The sequence below is a fragment of the Lutra lutra genome, chromosome 1 (assembly GCF_902655055.1).
Source record: "Lutra lutra chromosome 1, mLutLut1.2, whole genome shotgun sequence".
In the NCBI taxonomy this organism is placed as follows: domain Eukaryota; kingdom Metazoa; phylum Chordata; class Mammalia; order Carnivora; family Mustelidae; genus Lutra; species Lutra lutra.
Window position 1 is genome coordinate 121758577 of NC_062278.1, and position 23165 is coordinate 121781741.

The 23165-nt window shown below is 48.1% G+C and overlaps 1 protein-coding gene across 25 annotated transcripts in view; it reads right to left on the reverse strand.

The window, feature by feature from the left end:
* KALRN (kalirin RhoGEF kinase) overlaps positions 1 to 23165 on the reverse strand; it is a 675882-nt gene that overhangs the window by 423717 nt on the left and 229000 nt on the right. For all 25 annotated transcript variants that reach the window (XM_047734954.1, XM_047734936.1, XM_047734961.1 and 22 more), the window contains exons 4-5: positions 21260 to 21452; positions 20349 to 20861 (exon numbers count right to left, since the gene is read on the reverse strand). In XM_047734954.1, coding sequence (XP_047590910.1) covers positions 20349 to 20861; positions 21260 to 21452 — 706 coding nt within the window. The remainder of the gene's footprint in view (positions 1 to 20348; positions 20862 to 21259; positions 21453 to 23165) is intronic.

Consider the following 23165-nt stretch of genomic DNA (forward strand, 5'->3'; position numbering starts at 1 on the left):
AGAGGGTTGCTTTAATATCTTCCATGCCTTTTTCAAGCCCGGCTAGAACCTTGAGAATCATCATTCTGAACTCTATATCTGACACATTACCAATGTCTGTATTGATTAGGTCCCTAGCCTTTGGTATTGCCTCTTGTTCTTTTTTTTGTTGTGAATTTTTCCGCCTTGTCATTTTGTCCAGATAAGAGTTTATGAAGGAGCAAGTAAAATACTAAAAGGGTGGCAACAACCCCAGGAAAATATGCTTTAGCCAAATCAGAATAGATCCCGAATTGTGAGGGGGGAGAAAGGGGATAAAAAGGGGTTCAGAAAGAAAGAAGAAAAAAAAAACTATTAAAAAAAAGAAAGCCGATAAAGAAAAAAATATAAAAAGAGGAAAAAATATATATATATTAGATAAACTATTTAAAAAACGTTAAAAAAAAGAAAATGGTAAAAGTTAAAAAAAATTTAGCAGAAGAAGAGAAAAAGAAAAAAAAATTGAAAAAGAAAAAAAAAATTAAATTAACTGCAAGGCTAAAAAATCATGGGGAGAAATCCATGAGTTCCGTGCTTTGCTTTCTTCTCCTCTGGAATTCCGCCGTTCTCCTTGGTAGGTGAACTTGGTCCTGGCTGGGTTTCCCGTAGATCTTCTGGGGGAGGGGCCCGTTGTAGTGATTCTCAAGCGTCTTTGCCCCAGGCGGAGTTGCACCGCCCTTACCCGGGGCCCCGCTGAGTCATCCGCTCGGGTTCGCTTTCGGGAGCTTTTGTTCCCTGAGCGCTTTCCGTAGAGTCCGGAGGACGGGAATAAAGATGGCGCCCTCCCGGTCTCCGGCCCGGAGGAGCCGAGAGCCCGGGGCCCCACTCCTCAGTGCGCCCCCAGAGAACAGTGCCAAATGACTCTCGTCACCCTGGCCTCCGGCCGCGCTCCGAGCTGACCGAGCCTGCGACCGGTTCAAGGCAACCCTGAGCTGAGAGTCACTCCTCGGCTCTGTCTCTGCAGCCGGCTTCCCCATTCTAATACCGGTAAGCTCTGCGACACTGAGACAACCCCGATCCTTCTGCGACCCTGCGGGACCTGAGGCCGCGCTGCCCCCGCCCGGGCTTCACCCCAGTTAAGCCTCTGGAGCGATGTCCCGCAGCAGAACAGACTTTTAAAAGTCCTGATTTTGCTCCGTTGCTCCGCCGCTCGCCGGGAGCCGGCCCCTCCCCCCGCGGTCTATCTTCCCGTCGCTTTGGATTCACTTCTCCGCCAGTCCTACCTTGCAGAAAGTGGTTGATTTTCTGTTTCTGGAATTGCTGTTCTTCTTCTCTTCAATCTCCCGTTGGATTTGTAGGTGTTTGCAATCTTTAGATAAGCTATTTAGCTGATCTCCCGCTACCTGAAGTAGTCTCAGCCTGCTACTTCTCCGCCATCTTGACTCCAACCTAAATTATATTGGTTTTAAAGTTGTTCATACTCAGCTTTGATAAGTTGATTAAGAGGATAGAAGGCAACCAAAGGATTTTCTTTGCCTAAATATGCACATTCCAATGTCACCTGTGTCTCCTTGACCCAGCTTATATACAGGAGTGACCCAGCCATAGAAGCTTATGCCATAACTGTGTTAACAAATCCTTGTTGGTGAACATTGCTACGCCTGGGATGTGTGGTGTGTGGTCAATTCAACAACAAGCTTTTATGTGTATTATAGTACAAAGAACAGAGCCTCCAAATACCGGGCTCTAGTACAGATTGGTCTAAGCCTCCATTTCCTTATCTGCAAAATGGGATAACAACTGACACTCTTTGGACCTTAGGGTGATAGTGAGATTCAAATATGATAACGGTTTCATGCTTTAAGTGCTACTCACCTGATAGATTTCAAAATCCATATAATGAGCATATTCTAATATATGTTTTTCCCTAATGTTTTCATTTAGAGCACAAACGGATGAAAGGTACGGATTTAAAACTGCAGTAAGTTCACCTTACTGCAAAATCCCTGCAGGCTAATAGAAATCACACCTGCACCTCAGATACAAACACATCCTTGGCCTACCCTCCCCAAGAGGCATCCCCACAGTGACCACAGGGTGCTGTGAGCACAGAAACACTTGTGCACCCTCCACCTCCTCCACCTCCGCCCTTGCCCACACAGGACTCAGAGACACATCCATCCTCTCAGAGTTATGCTTGAGGGTACTGGTGCCCTCCTGCCCTACCAGTGTGTCCCAACCAGGACCTCACTCTCTCCTGCCTTGCTTCCAGACCCTTCCTTTCCCACCCTCTCTCCCATCCCCAACTTTTTCACTCTCAGGCTCAGTCCCTTTTGCTCCTCATGGTTTTTCACTCAGGAGAGACTACTATTAAAATGCAGCATTCCTGCAGCTCCCCCTGGAATTAGTTGATTGTGGATACAGAAACAGCTCAGGGAGAAGGCAAGGCCCTTTGTGATCCTGACCCAGGGGCAAGATCCAACCTGAGGTGGGACAGGAGAGGTAGAAAGGGAGAGGGAATGAGAAGTGCAAGGGAACTGAAGACTAATGTCTTCACCTTACAGTTCTGCAATCACTTGAACTCTGATGCCTGGGCATAAATTCTCATGCAAGCAGGACAATACACAAACGCCAGGACCCTTAAGACCCTTCAAGCCTGGTTTGCAATGATCTGTTCTCTAAGGATTGCAAGCTCTCCTGCTAAGGGAAAAAGAGAGCAAAGGGAGAAAAGATAAAGGACCCAACATGTGGACCTAGTTTCTATGTTCCTAGAATTCCTCCTTGGAGAGTTTGACATCTCGCCCCATCTGTATCTGCAAGGCTCGCAGGTCACGGGCATTCAGGGTTCTGAGGGACCATCTCGACACTGGTAAAGCACAGGCAGTTAGGACTTGTGCCCGATAGATGTAGGTATCAACAAATATCTACGGAGGGAGAGGAGGGGCTCTGGGTTCTGCCCGTTTTCCTGTAGGTTTCTGACATGTCAACTGGTGGACTTCCATATGTTGTATAGAAGACAAGCAATTTTTATCTTTCACCATAAATCCAGCTGCTCTAGGGAAGATGGCTCAGCCTGGTTACCTGGGAGACCCTGTCACCAAATCAGCCAGGATGCCAAATAATTTCACTGATCAGGCTCTCTCTCTAACCCGTAGACATGCTATCAATCCCCTAGCATGTTTCTTAAACTTTTCATACTCTAAATTCCCTAATTCCTAGATCTCAGATCTAGCCTTCTAACTTGTTGTTCCCATCCAGAAGAGTCCCAGTTTCTCTATAAAATAGACATATATCCCATTGTGAGCAAGGAGTGAACAAAAACTCTTTCCCCTTCTGCATGCTAATATCCCCATTCTGTTTCCCTGGAGACAGGGGAAGACAGTGTGTGACAACATGTTATGAAATCATGTTGTCTACGGTAAGAACACCCACCGTGACTGGTAACCTCTATCTGGCCTGGAGAGATGATGGATGAACTATGAATACCTGAGGGGGACACCATCCCTTGAGCTTCCCAGAGTTTGTTTAACTCCTGTAACTGGCACATCCGTTGCAGGGGTCCTGGCAACTGTGCCTATGAACCTGTTACAAGAGATACTGGTTCCCGTCGGGCATGGAGTTCATAAGCCAGGTCAGCTTCTGCAGCTCCCCACTGTGCCTCCTGTCTCCTTGCAGCTGAGCCGGACTGCTGCAAAGACTGTCCTGTTGGTAAGCCATGGCTCCCATATTCTATTGTCCTGAGTAGATGAGTGCGAAATGTCACCCACAGTGGTGGTCCTGCAGTCAGAGTATGTGGTCGAGTCTAAGGAAGCTCCCTGCAGGCGTTGCCTCCATATTTCAAAGCCAGACTATACGAACAGCAGCACTGTGCCTCTTCTTGTCTTGCCTTTCTCCATCTACCTCTCTCATTCTCACCTTCTCTTAGTGATGGAGCAATGACAGTGTGAACAACATTAACAGCCACTCGCATTTGCTGAACGCTCACTATGTGCTAGGCACGATGCCAACTCATTTAATCCTTTTAAAATCATACTCATCGCCCAGATATTAATCCCCAATATTATCCCTTCCATTTTTACAGGTAGGGCACAGGGAGGTTAATTACTTTTGCCAAAGCCACACTGCTAACGAGCGGCAGAGCTGAGATTCAAACCTGGGAGGCCGAGTTCCGGGGCTGAGGCTCTTAACCCTGCTGCTCCACCTTCCACTGTGCTCAGAGCTTCACTCCGGCCCTCTTTTCTATCACCACCAGTCTTCCAGAAGTACATTCTGCCCCTGCTGCCTTTGTTTTCCCTCCACCCACTTCCTCCCTAACTCCTTGTAATAGGCGCTACCTTTACTACTGCCTTAAGTCTGCACACACAGGAAAACCAACCATCTCCGCCTTTCTGAGTTCTCCCTTCTGTCACTCCTTCCCTTTGGTCTCTCATCAAGGTCTGACATGGACCTTTATGAAAGGGAGTTATGAAACTCCCTCTCTTTGGCCCCTGCACCAGGTCATTTTCAGGGGCAGGCCATGGGCTGCAGACATGCCTCGCTTCCCCCTCCTGCATTCCCATGCCTCCACCCCCTGCCCCCCACACACCCATGGAATTCTCCCCCGAGTGCCAGTGTGTCCACACTCACGCTCCTCCCAGACACTTCATGTCTCTGCCCAACAAAAGCAATAGAAACACTCTCAGTTTGAAAGCTGACCAGTCATCCAGTCCTACGCTGATCTATCCAAACGTGCCTCCCGCTCCTTTCGCTGGCCCTTTGAGACCTCCTTTCGTGTGCCTCACACCCTCACTGTGACAGTCTCACAACTTGACCCTAAGCCCTCTGCCTTTTATTCACCAGGCTTTGCCCACCTGAAAATCCATCCAGGCTCGCAGCCTCAACAACACGAGTAGTGCTCCCCATTTCATGCACCAAGCTGTACGTGAGGTACTGTACCAAGTACTTGAGTGGGTGACCTCATGTAGTCCTTATAATAAGGCTGCAAAGAAAGTATTTTTCAATCCATCTTAAACATGCTGAAAAGTCAGTACGAAGAGTTGAAGCAGACGGCCAATGATCCCACAGCTTGGAAGTGATGGGGATGAATTTAGAATCCCAGTGTCCATCTGAACCTAAATCCCATGCAATTTCTTCTGTTCCAGGATTCCCTCTAAGCATGACTTCCCCGATAACAGACAATACCAAGTGTGTGCTGGGCTCTGTACAGTGAGCTTCATAGCATCGTCTTAGTCCTCAGCCCTGGGAGCTAGTGGATGCCATCATCGCCACCTTTTCGTAGTTATGGAAACAGGTAAACAATTTGGCCAGCATCACATAATGAAGACTCAAATGAGGCACATTGAAGGCTCAAATCTAGGTCTGCATGACTCCAAAGCCTATGCTTTTAAACCCACTATCAAACTGTCTCCCAAATATACACTTAAATTTTGGACTATTTTAGCGGCTTGACTCAATATGTACAGCCCCTTGATGTTCTGCAGCATCTCCCACTAATGTGCCTTTTCCATGGACTCTTACCTTCCTCTGACTTCCCACATCTTCACCCCATTCCCCAGATCCCATTCGTTCTTTCTTCCCTCAAATAACTCTGAAATATGCCCTTTATTTTCCATTCCTGCTGCTACACACCCCCCAACCCCTCCTGCCTATATTACTGCCATTGCTTCCATACTGGTTTCCCCAGACTCTAGTTTCTCCTTATACCAAGGTATCTGCCCCCACTGGGTTCATTGATCTCATATACTGCTTCACCATGTCATTCCTCCAGTCAAAACACACATGCGTGTACAAACACACCCAGTTATTGTCATCTACAATGCAAACAAAATCCAGTCTTCTTGTTCTGGCATTTGAGGGACTCCCTCCCTCCTTGTCTGGTCCAAATCTGCCTTTCCCTATTATTTCATACCATTGTCCTACACCAAGCATGCTTTCCAGCCATGTACTATTCACCACAATGCAAATACATCATTCCGTGCTCATTGCCACCCCCATATTTGTGTTCACATCTTTCCCTTCATGAAATGCTCCACACCCAAATATTCAAATCATTCCCATCTTTCGAAATGCAATTAAAGTGTCATCTCCTCATAATGCCTTCTTTGACCAACTGAGTCCACACTGATTTCTTTTTCCTCCAAACTCACTGTTCCAGTGTCTCCTGCAGAAGTTCACAAACCTAATTCAGAACTATCTGAAGTGTTTTTGTAAAAAAAAAAAAAAAAAAAAAAAATATATATATATATATATATATATATATATATATATATATAGCTTCCTACACTTTACTCTGAAGATTCTGATTTAGCGGGAGCTCTCTAGGTGATTCTGATGCACCTGTAAGCAATGGTTTATGTGGAGACTTATGGCCTATCCACAATAGGGTAGCTGGTATCAGACTTAACCCTACCATCTATAAACTATTTGAAAGCACAGGTCAATAACCAACACAGACCAAACACCCATGAAGGAAGAGAAGCACACAATGGAAGCCCTTTCTGGAGCAGGGAAATAGGAACTCAGTGGAGAGCAGCAGTCTTGATGGGTATAAAACAAACAAACAAACAAACAAAAACAGAGTTTAGAGTTCAGGGCTGGTAAGGTGGTTGGAATTTCAGTGATAGGGTATTAGGGAAGAGGGAGCTAAAAGAAGGAACCCTAAAAAATCTTCATTAAAATTTCCTTCAGGTCTTTGGAGAAATCCCAAGTTATGCACATGCAAGGAGAAACTCCAGAAAGTCTACAGAGAATGGCTGTGGGAAGTGAAGAATACTGAGAGCTGAACAGAAATTTTAGATTACACAGTGCTGGGGAAATGTTGGGAGCTCTAATACAAACAGTACGGAGAAACGCTGGTGAACACTCTGGGCACTGAGTTGGGTCCGCAGAAAGACCAGGATATAAGGATAAGAACCACATCCTAAGAGCAAGGACTGTACCCTAGGATTAATGAAAAGATGGAAGTGGATCTGTCATAGCAAAGCCTAAATCAGGGCTCAGTGGGATCAAGATCTGCTTGTAAGTTAACTGCATTCCAGAACAAAACTCAAAGTTTGGAGGAAGGTAACCTAATCTGGAGTCTCTACAGCGCATCATCTGCAATTTCCAGTACACAAATTACCAGCCATATGAAGATGCAGAGAAGCGTGACTGACAACCAAAAACTAAAAGCCAACATAAACAGACCCAGAGATGACCAGGCTATGAATTAGAAGGTAGCAATTTCAAGACAATCATAATTCACATCTTAAAGAGAATAGGAGGGAAAGGGACAAAATGAATTAAAAGATGGAACACTGAAACAGAGTCCAGATTTCTGTTTCTTGTAGCCAAAAGCATCCAGATATAGTCACATGCTTATGATGCTTAGTACAATATTTTGTTCAATTAGTGAGTACCTACTATATTCCAGACATTGGATGAGAGACTAATGATAAAAGATCAAGTCAGAGTCTATGAGGAAGATAAATGTGATCAGTATTCTGTCTATTTTAAGTGTGAGAAGCACTATGAAAATTGTCTACTCGGGGCGCCTGGGTGGCTCAATGGGTTAAAAGCCTCTGCTTTCGGCTCAGGTCATGATCCCAGAGTCCTGAGATCGAGCCCCACATGGGGCTCTCTGTTCAGCAGGGAGCCTGCTTCCTCCTCTCTCTCTGCCTGCTTCTCTGCCTTCTTGTGATCTCCGTCTGTCAAATAAATAAATAAAATCTTAAAAAAAAAAAAAGTATCTACTGTGGGCTGACCCCAGAGGAGCTCCTGGTCCCACTTGGCAGAGGGAGAGGTATGGAAAAGCCTGAATGGCTTCCAGAAGGTGGCAACAGCTGAACAACAGCTGAAAGACAGCAGGATTTGGTCAGGTGAAGATGTAGATGGGAAGGACATCTTAACGAGAGGACGTAATTTGAGCAAAGGCCTGGAGGCTTCAAACATGGATTAGAGAGGAGGTACCCAGAGCTGCAGGGCAGGGAGTGAGGAGTGAGAGGTACTAAGAAAGGATGCTAAAGGAGAAGGGAGGGGCCAGGACACAAAGGACAAAAGTTGGAAGGCCCAGGAACTGCTCTTTGTTTAGTCTGCGGTGGAGAACCACTAAAGGGCAATAATATGGTCAGATTTGCTTTTAACCCTGACTGGGGGTCTACCCTGAGGTCCCCAGATAGACAGTGCTTTACCTCATTGCTAAGAGAAGTCTGAGCCAGCCCTGATCTCACAGAACAAAATCAACTAGCACATTACAGACTTCTCACCAACAACCGTGGCTTCTCCGCACCCACCCACCCCCCCTACACTCCTTGTTCTTATAAACCCTTCAGTGTCTGGGTCAAAGAAGATAAATATAAAAGAGGAAATAAAGAACATATGAAAAGTGCAAACACATAATAGAGGCTGAATGCATGCTACTCCCTTTCCGCTTCCCCTGTGTTTAGACAGGACAAGCCGGCAGTCTCAAAAGTAGTTGCTTTCTGATTAGAGAAACCCAGGCTGTAAAACTTCATGCTCATACCACACATTGCCCTTGAGAATGAGCCATAGCTCAGCTCTGCCTGGAGAAGCACAGACTCCTGTTAGGCCTTACAAGGCCACTGTCCTCACTCTTGCCTTCCTCATACTAAGTGAAGGGATGAAATGTCTCACCCAAGTCCACGAGTAACATAAATGTTTCAGACTTTAAATAAGTGGCTTTTTGTAAGTTTCATTTCCAGTCTGTTTGCCAGGATGAACCAAATTCCCTACAGCACGGCAATACGCATAGTACCCTCTCTGTGGGGAAGAAATGGTCATCCAGGAGCCAGCAAGTCAAGCAGACGAGAAACAGGACGAACCGAGCCGGAGTCAGCCCAGGCAGCCCTGGGATATTGACTCTGAGTGGCCAAATTCCTTCCATCTGAACCACAGATGCTGATAAAACATTCTCAGCACTGGAGTGAGAAAATGTGCTTCACTTACTTCCCAAAATGTAGAATTGAAGAGGTCAAACTCTATTTAATCCAAGCTGAGAAAATAGTGCCCAACTTTATCCCAAAGCTAAATTTAGGCATAAACTGAGATCTGGCCCTTGGCAAGTTAATTTAGATGAGCTAATGCTTGTTCCTGGCATACAGGATGCACTCAGTAAATGGTAACTATTATTGTTACTGCAAAAATGGAGCGTCTGCTGGATGTTCTCATCCAGTCCTCCCACGCATCCTAAAATCGGCTGTGCCAATCACTTGCACATCTGGGAGAAAAAATTCCACATGGGCTAAGGAGGAGGTGGCCCTCCCTCCAGGGGTCCCTATACGGGGGAAGGGGGCGGCTGCCATGCTGAAGCCACGTGTGCTAGGTGGGCTTGAGCTCCAGCTGAGGACGAAAGCTAGCATTCCCACCTTTTCCCTTCTACCCTCTTCCAGCTGCGTCAGCTGTGGGGCCCTGGGGAGGCTAGAGGTGGCATGGGAGACAAGCTCAGGAACGTTCAGGAAGAGGGGCTTGGTCATGTGTCCTGCTCCCTGACCCCGCCTGTTAGAGCATACCCTGCAGGTGCTCAGGAAGAACTCAGAGAAGGAAGCCCAGTCACTCCTCCAAACCCTCCATTCCTTTAACAGTCTTATTTAGAGGACTGTGGCGAATTCCCATGTTCAGATAGTGCCAGCTATCCCTACGATCAGGGCAGAAATGCAATAAAGAGACCACCCATGGTCTAATGCTTTGATCACCAAGCCTCATGCTCCTGTGCCTTCAAAGAAATTTACACTTAGATTTAATTAAGTCACCCTTCCTTCTCCCAAAATATTTTGGGATTTCTTTCCACGCCGCCCCCCCCACCGCCCCACCGAATCCTACTGTCTTGATGTGAAGGCCTTGTGGTTCCCTTAGCTCCCTATCCCCTTCAACATCTAATCAGGCACCTGGCACCCCACTTTCTCCAGAGTTTGCCCGTCTCCTTTCCAATCCCAGGGTCACCTCATCTGCTCACACTTGGATTAGTCTAAAAGGACCAGAACTGGGGGCTAGGCCTCCCAATCTCTGCCCATTGCTAGATGAAGGTTGCTAGAACCCATTTATAAGGGAGAGCCCGGGAGCAGCCTCCCTTGAAACCACTCAGCAGTAGGTGGCGCTCTTGTGCCAGCTCAGATTTGTGTCCGCTAAGAGTACAGCACACCCTGTCAGGCAGCCTGGGGAGTGTGGACCGTCCCACAGTCCACTCTTTATTTGGCACTGACTGTGTGCCTCTGGGGAACACTGAGGTATCTAAAACACCAGGCCTGACCTCCAGAAAGCTGCAATATATCTGGGGGGAAGAGACCTCTTGAGTGTAAAGCTACAATACAAGATGAGTTGGAACAGTCCAGTTTGAGAGGGATGGATAAAGGACTATGGGAAGACGCCCAGAGAAAAAAGACCACTTCCGAGAGGGAAGAGTGAGCGAAGTAGCACTGGAGTGAACCTTCCGCTAGGGGAAGGTTTCGGTAGGCAGAGTGGGAGGGAGGTTGGTCTAAACGAAGGCGTGAGAAGGTGGGACTGTGCAAAGCACAGTGGAGGATGTCCTGAAGATGGGGCCTGAATGCCCAACTGCAGTCTCACTCCCCATTCTAGGTCTAGGCCTTTCTAGTTTGCACCTTCTCCTGACACCTCTTGACAAGGGTGAACTCCCTGGGGAAACCTCCTAGGGCAAGACAAGTACCACTCCAGGGTGGGACTAGTCAGTCTGCTTGATCTGCATGGAAGAAACCAAACGTCCCTTTTTTCTGTTACCAAGAAAGGGCTTTATCTTCTTTCACATCAGTAACCATCCCCATAACAGGGCCTTTCTTGGCCTGGAAAAGGCTCTCTGAGAAGGGCTGGAGGTGAGCCGAAGAGTAAGAGTGGGGTTTCTTAGTGAACCTGGGCTGGGGAACATGGGCGGGGTGGGGGTGGGTGGGGAGAGCTTTTCTGGGATTCTGATAAAGAGGGGTTTCCTCCAAGGGAATTAATGTTCCTTTGCACGTTTTACCGTGAGTTTTCTGACTCGCTTCTAACAAAGCTTTGGCTCTGTTTGGGAATGATCCCAGGGAAAGCCATGGGACACAAGGATGGGGCTTTGCCCATGAATATCCCTGACCTAGGCATACCTAACTCTGGATACCAGTAACCTGTCAACTCAGCACTTCATACTAGAAAAGTCTCTCTGTGCATACAGAGAGATGTGTAAAAGACATCCTCTTCTACTCACATATGAGACAGAGACCCATTTGAATAAGAACACATAATTCTCTGGACACCAATCCTAAGGCATTTATTAAAATCTACATTTTGCTGATAATGAAACTGCTCACAGAGGGTAAACTGGACACTGAGAGCCATTCAGCTCACAAGGGGCTAGGCTGAGATTCAAATCCTGGTCTCAAAGCCAGGTGTAAAGCCGGAGCGTTTTCTAGAAGCAGTTGCTGGGTCTTCTGGCCTTTTCTCTTTCTGCCCTCCCGAGGAGGCCTGAATCACATGGAGCCCTCCCTTAGTTCCATGCAAAGAAGGAAGCAGGACCACTAAAGGAAAGAGAAACAACAGTTTCAGAGAGAATGGAAGCAAAAAGAGTGGGATGAGTGAGGGCTGAAAGGGGTACAAGCACAAGGAGGAGAAAGGTCCCAAATAGGAAAGGAAGGAGAGGGGTCCAGGGGAGTAAGATAGAAGATGAAGGGAAGGAAGGAAGCTGCATTCTGCAAAGTAAAATGCCTTGATAAAGGTCCCTACTGTAGAGACTCAACTTGTTTTTCCACTTAATAACGTATACCTGAATGTCTTTTTGTTCTTCCAAAAATGGTACTTAAGACATTCCCTCCAGTTCCCCTACTGGGGCAGAGCTGACAGGTTACCTTTCTTCTTGGGCCACTCCCACTGTCTCCCCACTACATACTAGCCACCCCCCAAACCCTAACTCCTGACCAGTAAGCAAGAGAGACCTAGATATCTACCCGGACTCTAACCACTGGAGTGGGCACTATTTCTGTGCCATCCTTTTCTTACAAGTATCGGGAACCCCATCAGTGCTAAGCCTGATTTTCCCTAAGCTTCCTTACATGATTCCCCCTGCCCAGGGCTTGGGTGGGAGACAGGGTCCCCGGCACCTAGCAGAGGACCTGGCACATAGGAGACGCTCAACGTCCGCTTACAAATGAGTAAATCAATGATTCTCAGTTACTTCCCGGGGCTTCACACAACTCCTGCCTCTGATCAGAACGTTCTCTTTCAAGCTCACCTAAATTGGTACAGGCAGAATCAGTGTGACAACCTGGATTTTGGAAACATTATTAACATAGTATCCCCATTCTCAGTTCTAAGGGGTCACTGTGGGGCCCACACGTTCTGTAGGGTCCATTCCTAAGTTGAGGCTGCATATGCAGGCTATTCACAGAAGGCTCTCTGGTCTTGCCCCTTGCAGCCCACGTGGGCGATCTGGGAGGGACTGAAGTCCTCCTGATTCACCCCCACTCTTGAGTTCCTCCCAGGCCTGCCTCTTCTTATCTGCTCTCCACACCCACAGGTCTTCTGCAGGCCTGTGACCTCCACATACAGCGGGGCTGAAAATGCAGGAGAGGGAGAAAGGATGGGAGGAGGAGAAAAACAGCTTTGGGAGAGCACACTCACACATGCAGCCTGCAGAACACTGTGACTTGGATTATTTTTGGAATCTAATGTTTCTAATGTTCAAGGGGAGGAAATGAGAAAAAGTAAGTAGAGATTCCCAGGACCAGCAGGCTGGAAATAATACAGGACACTGTGTCCTGTGTAGGGGCGGGATGCAGACACACTTCCTCACCCTGAGCCCAGTAAGTCGAGGGTGCGGGGGCCATGATTTAGGCCCCAGGAGGAGGGAGGGCAGGGACAAGAGGGCACCAAAGCCTTTCTCTAAAAACAGCAGGAAATTACAAACCGCCAAGTAAGGACCTTGCCCTCTGGCTGCCCCAAGGTTGCAGCTCTTTGAAGCCACCCTCCCAACAAGAAGGGTCAGGGGACTGAACCACAGAGACTGGTGGGCATGCACCCTGGAGTCCTGTCTGGGGCTTGCTCTTTGACTACAGCAGTGGTGAGAACCCCTACCCTCCATTCCCCCCCAGCCCCTCAGGCCATCTCCTAGGTTGCTGGCTGGCCTGTGGGCCCTTTCTCCTGCAGGGCAAGGTCAGCGTGTGTGTGTGTGTGTGTGTGTGTGTGTGTGTGTGTGTGTGTGTGCACGCACACGCGCGCGCATGTGTGTTGGAGGAGGGGGTGGAGCTTCCTACCTGCCCCCCAAGCTCTCTCCCAGGCACACTGCCCAACCTCACTGAGGCTCAGCTATCCCATCTATGAAATGATGCCCTATTCACCCCTGCCTGGCCTGCCCACATAGTAGTAGGAGACCAAATGATGTACCACCAACTGTAGGACTCTGGGTGGGTCTCTACTCTGGGTCAAAGTTTTCTGTATAAAAGGAAGGGCTGGACCACAAAACCTCTAAGGTCAGGGGTGTGAGAACACTTGAAAAACTGACATTCAAAAAAAAATATTCTGTATTATAATTGCTACAATGGTACTTCAGTTTGACAAATGAGTGTGGAGTCATGCTCACTGCTGGCTTGGGGGCGTGGGGGTTGCAAGTGTGGCGAGGAGAAGCAGCAGTGGGCCAGTGTCTGACAGGAAGAAGAGGCAGGGGAATTTCTCCACAAGTGGCCCTACTGGTTCTCATCACTCCAGGCGGGATGCAACTTATGGGTCTTGCTTTGGGCCCTGGGGTATGATCAAAACTGTTTATACCTTGAAGGGAGAGGGCAGGAAACAGCAGTGGACACTTTGCCCAGGGACAGGGCATCCTGGGGATGTCCTGAATTGCTAATGTGGTTAACAGGACATACAAAGAGGGAAACACAATAAGCACGTAACCCTTAGCACAGAGCCCTGCTACCTGTCACAATGCCTTTTGCCCAGTGGGCCCCACAAATATTTTCTCATGGTAACATGAAAGTCACATTATTTTGTTTACACAGACTTCCAAGAAAATAAAAATGCATAGATGTGTTTCTTGGATGGACTGTAGGGAGTGTTTCTGGCCCCATGCGTGCAGGAGAATAAGACAAACACACTGAGCTATTATGCAAAGCAGAAGGTGACAAGTGTCTCAGATATAGAAGGTGTATGGGGAGGGGGCAATCCCATCTCCTGGGGGAATCACTTTCCTCTGTGACTGTTTTCCCAGAGACCTTTCCTGTGGTTGTTCCCCCAAACTGAACCCATCAGCTATGACCCCCATTTGACCTAGGCACTCTTCTCTGTACCTCAGCCAAGGGCATCACACAACCTAGTGACCTTTGGCCCCTGCAAACGTACATTCTAACTGCCGACTTCTTGCAAAACTCAATTCTTGATTTTGTTTCATTTAGGGATCACTGAAAATTATTTACAGCAAGTCCAGTTGGAAGACAGCGTCGGTGACACTCTGCATGGTCTTGGCAGGCCCCCAATGACTGAGAGGAAGGCATGACTGAACCAGCATGGCAGGGAGGGAAGGGAAGCCCAGTGCCGGCATCTCCACACACCACGCCTTTCGATTCTCATAACAAGCCTGGGCAGCTCAGCAGCAGCAGCTCAGGAAGTCTTTTATTTTATTTTATTTTTTTTAAAGCAAGACCAGGGCTCAACAGATGATGGTTCTATTTGCTGAGAAAAACTTACATTCCATCACTAAACAAGGTGACAACCTTGAAGACAGAAAAGTCTACTTTAGATTTTTAGGGAGAATGAATAGCAAGAAGGCAAAAATTGTTATAGGATTGCTGAGCTATGAAGAGGCTTAGATATCATTAGTATGGCAAGGCTGAAAGAAGAAGTGGCGTGTTTGGCAGGGTGTTTGGCAGGGTGGGTGGGCTCTTTATCAAACTTAATCAATCTGGAGATTTTTTTTTTAAAGATTTTATTTATTCATTTGAGAGAGAGATTGAGATAGAGCATGAGTGGGTGGGGGAGGGGCAGAGGGAGAAGCAGGTTCCCCGCTGAACAGGGAGCCCAATACCGGGCTCGATCCTAGGACCATCATGACCTAAGCCGAAGGCAGATGCTCAGCCGAGCCCCCTGGCGCCCCTCAGTCTGGAGATTCTGACATATGCCCTGACAACCCTGAGTTCTACCACCACCACCACCCCTGCCTCTGACATGACCACGCACACACCCTGCCACGTGACTTCTCCCGTTCAAAGACATTCTCACAAAGACAAAGTGTTGTTCATGAGGACAGTATGATGTAGAAGTAGGAGAAAAATCATAAGACACTGAGCTAGCCCAAATTCTCCATCCTCATTTTTTGTGGGAACGTAACTGGAGGTCAGAGAAGAAAGATGTGCCTAAGGTCTCCCAACTGGCAGAGTGGCTCCTCATAATGAATCTGAATCCCTGTACAACTGTTTTTGCTCAGACATGGCACCCTTAGGTGTGCACAGAATTCTGGCATGCAGGAATGAATATGCAGGAAGGCATTCAGAATTTGGCTCTCCAAAGCATACTTTGCCACAGGCAGCGTGGTGAGGCCAGTCTCCTTGAAGTAACAGTGATGGTCCCCCGTGAGCACACACCTTGGTCATGGAGGAGGTGGGAACCTAGATACCTTCCCGACTAAAGGTCTGGTCTGGAGCACATTCCAAGCACAGTTTTACACATGGAACAACCCTGTGCTGCATGAACCAATAATGAGCATGAGTCCAACACTGGAAGCCCTGCAGAGTAGCCCCATCCACAGAAAGAATACACTTCTTTCTGGAACGGCTTTGGGCAAGACTAGAGCATGGGCCTCCTGGGTGGACATCAGGATTAATTCAGGAGCAGAGTAGGTGAAGGTTTCTGTATCAGGTAAGTCCGTTATACGCTAGAGCCCTTCAAGGCACTTCTTTCCCGTGAAGACTGGAAGATGGTGGGCTTCTGCACACCACAAGGTGGATGGTGCAGCAGCTTCCTGATGTTCTGATACGAGTCACTGCCATTGGCACATTGCTGGGCATTGTGAGGTCACAATGGCTGTCATCAGGACGACAAGGCTGGGTTCCTCACACTGTGCGGAAGGGAGACTTTTTGACCTCAAGGTCTTTTCCAGCTCTGCCATTCTGAGATGCACCTAGGCACCCAGGAAAGATGGGGTGGGATTGGGGGGCAGCTTGGAAGGATCCTCCATGGAAGCAACAAGAGGATGAGGAACAAGTCTACTGGACCTTCATAGCACAAACTGCCCCCTGCTGGGGAGGAAGCCTCCCTTCTCTCTGGCAGTGGGACGTGACTGCAGGGCAGACACCCCCATCGCACAAGGTCCTGGGTGGCTGTGGGGGCAAGTGGCTGTGAGACAGGTCTGCAAAGAGAGCCATAACCTGCACCCGCTAATGCAGAGTGGCCCAGCTGTGGTCAGGCAGTGCAGTGGAGGATGGGCCCATGAGTCAGACTGGAGGGCATAGGACTGAGGTGCCGTGCATCTGACAAGATGAATCGAGTGCTATTTGAATCACCTCTCAGTTGCCCAGTTCTCCCACAGCTTGCTCATTGAGGGTTTCCTACCATTCCTGAGCTGCAGCATTACCTCCCTCCTCTCTAAAAACTCCCCAGCTGTGGAGGCTGTGCCTAGGGCAGGGAGTGCACACAGCGGACATAACTAATAATAACTAGGAGTTTGTGACAGCTTGCTGTCCCAGGGCACAAATTCTAGCCTACTTATCTTTATCCCAGTGCCTTGTTTGGGGCTCATGACAGCTGCTCAACAGAAGTTTATTAAATGAATGGGTGGCCTTCCTTATGAATTATCTGTGGAAGTGTCCCTCCTCCAGAAATGTTTAATTGGCAGAGAAAATGGCTCCCTCCCCACCCTACCCCCAAGATGAGGAAGAGTCATTTCAGAGGTCAGGGGAAGGTGGGAGGGAAAGATGGCTTCACTCTCCAAGGCCAGCTGGTAAATGGGGAGCAACACCTCTTATCCAAGCCCTTGGGAAACAAGCCCTCACCCCACAGGGCCAGCGGGGAGACTCTGCACTCACCCCCCTTACAAAAATAGTAGCTAGGCGGTCACCAGTCTCCTCAGTTTGCTGAGAGTTTCCCAGATCTGGAAATGAAGGCCTCCAACAAGCCTCCCACCAGAAAGGAGACTGAGTGGCTCATGTAGTAACTATTTCCTCACACTCTTGTTTAGATGTGGATCCGTGCACACAACCCTTACCCCAAACCGCCAGCCTCCTCACCCCCCTTCAAAAACACCAAATAAGTCAAGGGCTGAGGCACTTGGTTCTGCAAAGATATTTCAAATTGATCTTGAAGCAACTTAAAAGGACTGTTTTTCTCTCCTGCCCCACACCCAGCACATTTTCTGTGGCAGCTGGGTCAAGCCTGAGCCATGTTTTCATCATTGACTCAATATCAAAATATTCCTGGGCTGCCCTTTTCCATCCTCCCTTCACTGCCCCTGTTTCATTTTTTATATTCTCTCCCCTTCCTCTCTACACACACCAACATACCACACACATGCCACAAACACACACACACACACAAACACACACACACACACATACACTTTTTACGGTATGAACACACCATGGGATATTGATCCTAAACTTAGAGTCCTGCATAGAACTGAGGATTGTGTACTTGGATGGGGGGAAAAATATGCCTTGATTTTCACTAGCCTCGAACTGAAATACAGCATTCCCTTCAATTCTGAATGTAGGCAGCAAACTACATTAATGTCAGCAATATTCATGCCTCTGACATCAACAGAAAGACACACATGTTGCCCTGAAAGGCAGTTATAAGACTTCAAATAGAGCTTGCTATTTAACATGTTCCTAAACAAGTATTAAAGTTACTGTTATTTTTAAAAATGGAGTCACTGTACTTCAGTAATTATTTTGCATGCCTATATATTACTTTGTATCCATAGCACAGAATGGTTAAGATCCCCTGCTGTCCAGAGAGCATTAGAAAGTGGGCTTGGAGAGAGTCCCCAGGGGGCTCTGAGGCAGTGCTCAGTGGTAGCATGAGGCACCCACCCTGGGAGCAGATGGCTAGCAGGGCTGTTAGGCCAGAGTTTGGGTGGGCTTGGGAGACAGAACCACTACATGCTCTGTCTAACCCACAGTGCAACTTTGGGCAAGACACTTCATCTCTTGGAGCTTCTAGCGCCTGTCAGCATCCATTCTGAGTTTTCTTCAACTGTGAAATGGGGACAATAATACACCATAAGAATCTATGAGCATGAATTGAGAAGATATATGTGTGGCAGAAATGACTGCTTGGTTGATGGTGCTTGGCTGACTCTAGAAGGTCAGCTTTCCCTACCTGGGGATTTCTGAGGCCTGGATGTTTTGTTTTGTTCTGCTTTGTTTTTGAGAGAGGCACTATCTGCCCTATGAAGGCTTCCCATAACCTTGAGCTTCAGGGATGCAGTGAAATGCTTCCAACAGAACACTTCTAGGCAGACCTGAGTCCCCTGCCTCCCCTTCTGACCCTGGTTCTTTGAAACAGGCACCTGAGCCAGACTGCAAAGCGGATTTCCTGCCCCGAAGCAGAAGAGACCACAAGTAAAAAGGAGATGTCCAGACCTTTCCAATATTGGTCACAGAAGCTAAAGTACTGGCCTCTGGCTTCACAGAGCAGCTGCTTCTGCCCTGGTGTCTCTCCTCATGTGCTGAGCAGTGACAGGGATTCTGTAGTCCCAGGTGCCTTTCCCAGGGTGGGGCAGGACAGGACTGGACCTTGGCTGCCAGGCCACTGGGCAAGGAGGCCTCAGGAAGGCCGGTGGGAGACCTTGCAATGCCTAAGTTTGTGCAAGAAACCCCTCTACATGTCCCTTCCCAAAACTGGCTTCCAGGATGTTCAAGAGTTCCTTTGTGGAAAGTGGCTATGCAGTCTTTAAAAATCACATGTATTGATTTTCATCTGCTTATGAACTATGAAGATTAGAAAGCACAAAAAATAGCAAAATTAAAATCAACCATAAGCCTGGCCCCTTGAAATCAAAACAATTAGCACTGTGGTGAGTTTTTTCCCATTTACACCTACGTTGGCATTCTCACATAAATTGGGATCATAATTCTATACAGTTTTGTAGCCTGATTTCATTACTTACAAATACCTAGAGACATTTTCAATACAGGCTCTTAAAAGACACAAAACCATTATATCAGACACTGTAAAACTCACAGGTGACTGAGACGTCATGGTATCACCAAGAGTAGTGTTATGCATTTAAATATAAGTTCTCCCCAGAAAACTGATAGAAGGAAAACCCATTTCACTCTTCTTAAAGTGCCTATTATGTATGAAGTCAACTCTCTTCTTTAGCTCAGAGAGAATCTAGAGAAGACACTTTTGTGCCTTTGGCAAAGAGGCATGCTCTATTTTTCTTTTTCACTTTCTCATATGTCCCCTGATAAGGGGAAAGCTTTGAAAATTCACTGCTGGGAAAATGGGGTCTTGCTTGAGAAACTACTCAGCAGCTGAGGAAAAACCTCCAGAAAGAAGTGGCATGGAAGGAAGAGCCCTGAACTTCAAAGGGAAGAAAGCGGGATTCATGTGTCAAGTCTGCCATTATAGCCCCAAGATCAAAAAGCACCCGTTTCCCTGCCTGTCAGCAGAGACACCACCACCCACCTCCAAGGATCAAAGGGCCGCACAGATTAAATAAGACGCCGCCTGTGAAAGTGCTTTGTCAATGGTAAAAGACACTGCAGGACAATAATCACTAAGTCGCAACAGTATTATTATTTTTGTTGCTGAGCCGGCTTGGCCCACTCACTGCACGCCCTGGCAGGGGCAGTGTGCAACAGTGCAGAAGTGTGGACCATGGAACTGCCTGGTACTGCTCAGGTTGGCTGTTATTGACCTTGCCAGGTTCTTCATCTATAAAATGGGATAATGATAATACACCTATCTTCTAAGACTCTTGAGATGATTAAACTACGTTAATTTACACGTGGTGCTTAGGATACTACCTGGAATATAATAAACACTATATAAGGAGAGCTTTAAAGTCAGTGACCAATGACCAAATATATGATTGAAATAGATCAGCCCAAACCAGTAGGCACATTTTCCTTTTTTTTTTTTTTTTTTTTTTGAGAAGGAGACAGACAGAGAGAGAGCATGCACAAGCCAGGTGGGGGAAGGTAGGGAGGGGCAGAGGGAGAGGGAGAATCTCAGGCAGACTCCATGTTCAGCATGGAGCCCCACAGGGGGCTCGATCCCACAACCTGGAGATCACAATCTGAGCTGAAATCAAGAGTAAGCCCCTCAATGACTGAGCCACCCAGGCGCCCCCAGCAGGCACATTTTTTTAAAGCTTTCCACAAAAGTGTTAATCAGGAAGTTGGACTAGCAGCCTAAGTTTCCCTCAAAAGCTACATGCCCCCTCCCCCAAGTGCCGCTCGGTCCAGCAGCTCCCTTCCTACCTTCTCGGCATCCTGCTCAAAAAGCCGCAGCTGGAAGCACTGGTCCAGCTTGAGCTTGCGCACGTGCCACATCTGGTGCAGGTGCTGTCGGGTGGAGTGCAGCTTGTCCAGGAGGCTGGTGATCTTGGGCACCAGGCTCTGGAAGTCGGCGCTGCCCGGGATACAGTTGCGCCCAGAGAACCCATCGCTGCAGCGGATACACTGTAGCAGCCGCTGCCCCTCCCGGTCCAGCTCCTCCACGGGGGCCTTAAGCACCTTCTTCTTGAGCTGCGTGTGCTCGTCAATGAGCCGCCGCGAGCCTTCCACGTCCACAGGGAACTCCTTCCGGGCCAGCATCTCCTGCAGGTCCTCGAGGCGGGACAGCAGGTGCACAGCGCTGTTGAAGAACTCCTCCAGGGAGAGTCGTAGCTCAATCCACTCCTCATGGTTGTAGTCCAGGGAGCCATCGAACTCTTCGGTTAGCTGGGAAGGGTCCACCAGCTTCGTGAGGCCCTCCACGGACACCATGCTTGTCTGTGAGGGGCAGACACAGAGAGGGGGACTCAGTGATGCAGGGGCAGGCAGGGTAGAGGTAGGCAGAAAGTCAAGGGCAAAGGCTGAGATCCATTCACACATTAATGACCACAGCCTGCCTTAGAAAGGGCAAGTACAAGAGCACACAGCCCGTGGAGTGGGAGCCACCAGCTGGCCAAGGTCAATGTTTCAATGGACTGGCTAAGAGTCCAGGACAATCTCTTGGGCCTCTTATTCCTTCTAAGACTCACTGGTAAGGCCACAATAGTCAAGGAATCCTGAAATATCAGCTCTTGCCATGCAGCATATCATAGGATACACAGAGAAGCAGAAGCAAGAAATGTGTGGGTAGCAGAAGGGGAAGTGAAAGGGGGAGCTATGAGAGAGGTCTGGTTCACCTCAAAGATGAACTTGGAGCTGCCAAAGTTGGTCTTCTGCTTCTGCCAGAAGTTGTCGGGTTTGATGATGAGGGCCACATGGATCTCGGCTGGAAAGGCTTCCTGCAGTGTCTTGAGAAGGGGCTTGATGAGGTCCCACTTGGAGCCCCGCATGTCGATGATGACGGTGAAGCCACGTTTGCACACGTCCTCACTGCAGGGAGGTCAAAGGTCAGGCATGGTCACTCTGGGTGGCTGAGACTTTGGGGAACACAGCCAAAAAACGCCCAGAAACCCACATTCCTTTTAATCTAGACTACCCCTCCAATTTCACACCATGTCTCCTGGCTGCCTTCCAATCCAACTCAAAACGCACTGCCCCAGAAAACCGTTGCATATCAACCCCATCTGAGCAAAGGCATTCTGGCTTCTCCAAGTACTTAGCAAGTTCTCAGCCTTCCCTATAGTCAATTGTACTTGTTTGGATGGTTACTGTTCAAGGGTTCCTAATTGTGTTTTACTTTTTTGTCTCATTTTCTTGCTCCTGGCATGAATCATGCTTTCCCCATTTGAATGCAAGCTCCCTAAAGACAAGGACCCTACTGCCCTTAAATGTGAGATGGAAAGTCTTTGGTATGAGTTCTGTTCTTTCCTATGCCCACATCAATGACAGACAGTGGTATGCTTTACCACTGAACCCAAACTGGGCCAAAAAAATCTTTTTCCATAAAGGGCTCTAGGCTGAGAGAGGAGCAAGATGGTGAAGGAGTAGGAGACCTAAACATCATCAGGTGCCGAGAGTTTAGCTAGATAGTTATCAAACCACTCTAAACACCTACAAACTCAACAGGAGATAGAAGAGAAGAAGAGCAGCAATTTCAGGAACAAAAAATCGACCACTTTCCAGAAGGTAGGACATGCAGAGAAGTGAATCCAAAGCCACAGGAAGATTGACCGCGGGGGTAGGGGCCGGCTCCCGGTAAGCAGCAGAGCAGGGGAACACAAAATTGGAACTTTAAGAAGTCTGCCACGAGGAGGGACATAGCTCCAGTGGCTAAGTGGGGGGTGGGGGGTGGTAGAATCCTCACAGGTCTCAGAACCTTCAGGGTCACAGAAAGACCAGGGGTGTCTGAGCGTGGCAGAACTTCCAGGTATTGGAGTAGGGAAGCCAGCTACAGAGATGGAGCCGAGGAATGAGCTTTCAGCTCGGGGTTGCCATAAACCAATAATCTGAGGCAAAGTCAGACCACTGCTTTTCAAGCAGGGACCCCACAAGTGGCAGATCTGGAGAGACACCCTCATTCGTCCACTGGGAGAAGTGGCACAGGAGCACACTGCAGCAATCTGCTGGGTTTGGAGACTCCAAAAGGGGCCGTGTGCCAGAGACAGAAATGCTCAGTCACAGGCTAGGTGAGCATGGAGTGTGGCCAGAGACCTGGGAGACAGAAGGGATTGACTGAGGAGTGGGGTCCTGAGCTCTCAGCTCCTATGGGGCTGGAGATTAGGATGCCGCCATCTTCATTCCCATCCTCCAAAGCTATATGGAAAGCGTTCAGGAAACAAAAGCTCCCGAGATGAACCCGAGCAGATTACTTAGCCTGGCCCCTGGCAAGGGCGGTGCAATTCCGCTTTGGGCAAAGACATTTGAGAATAACTGCAACAGGCCCCTCCCCCAGAAGATCAGCAAGAACATCCAGCCAAGACCAAGTTCACTTATCAGTGAGAACTGCAGAACTCCAGAGCTAGGGGAAAGCAACACATAGCATTCATGACTTTTCCCCCATGTTAGCCTTCAAAGTTAAATTTTTTAAATTTTATCTTTTTCTTATTCTATTTTTTTATTTTTCCTCTTTCCTATTTCAACATTCTTCAACTACTTTACGTTTTCAATACCTTTTTAAAAACCCTTTTTAATTTTCATTGTTAT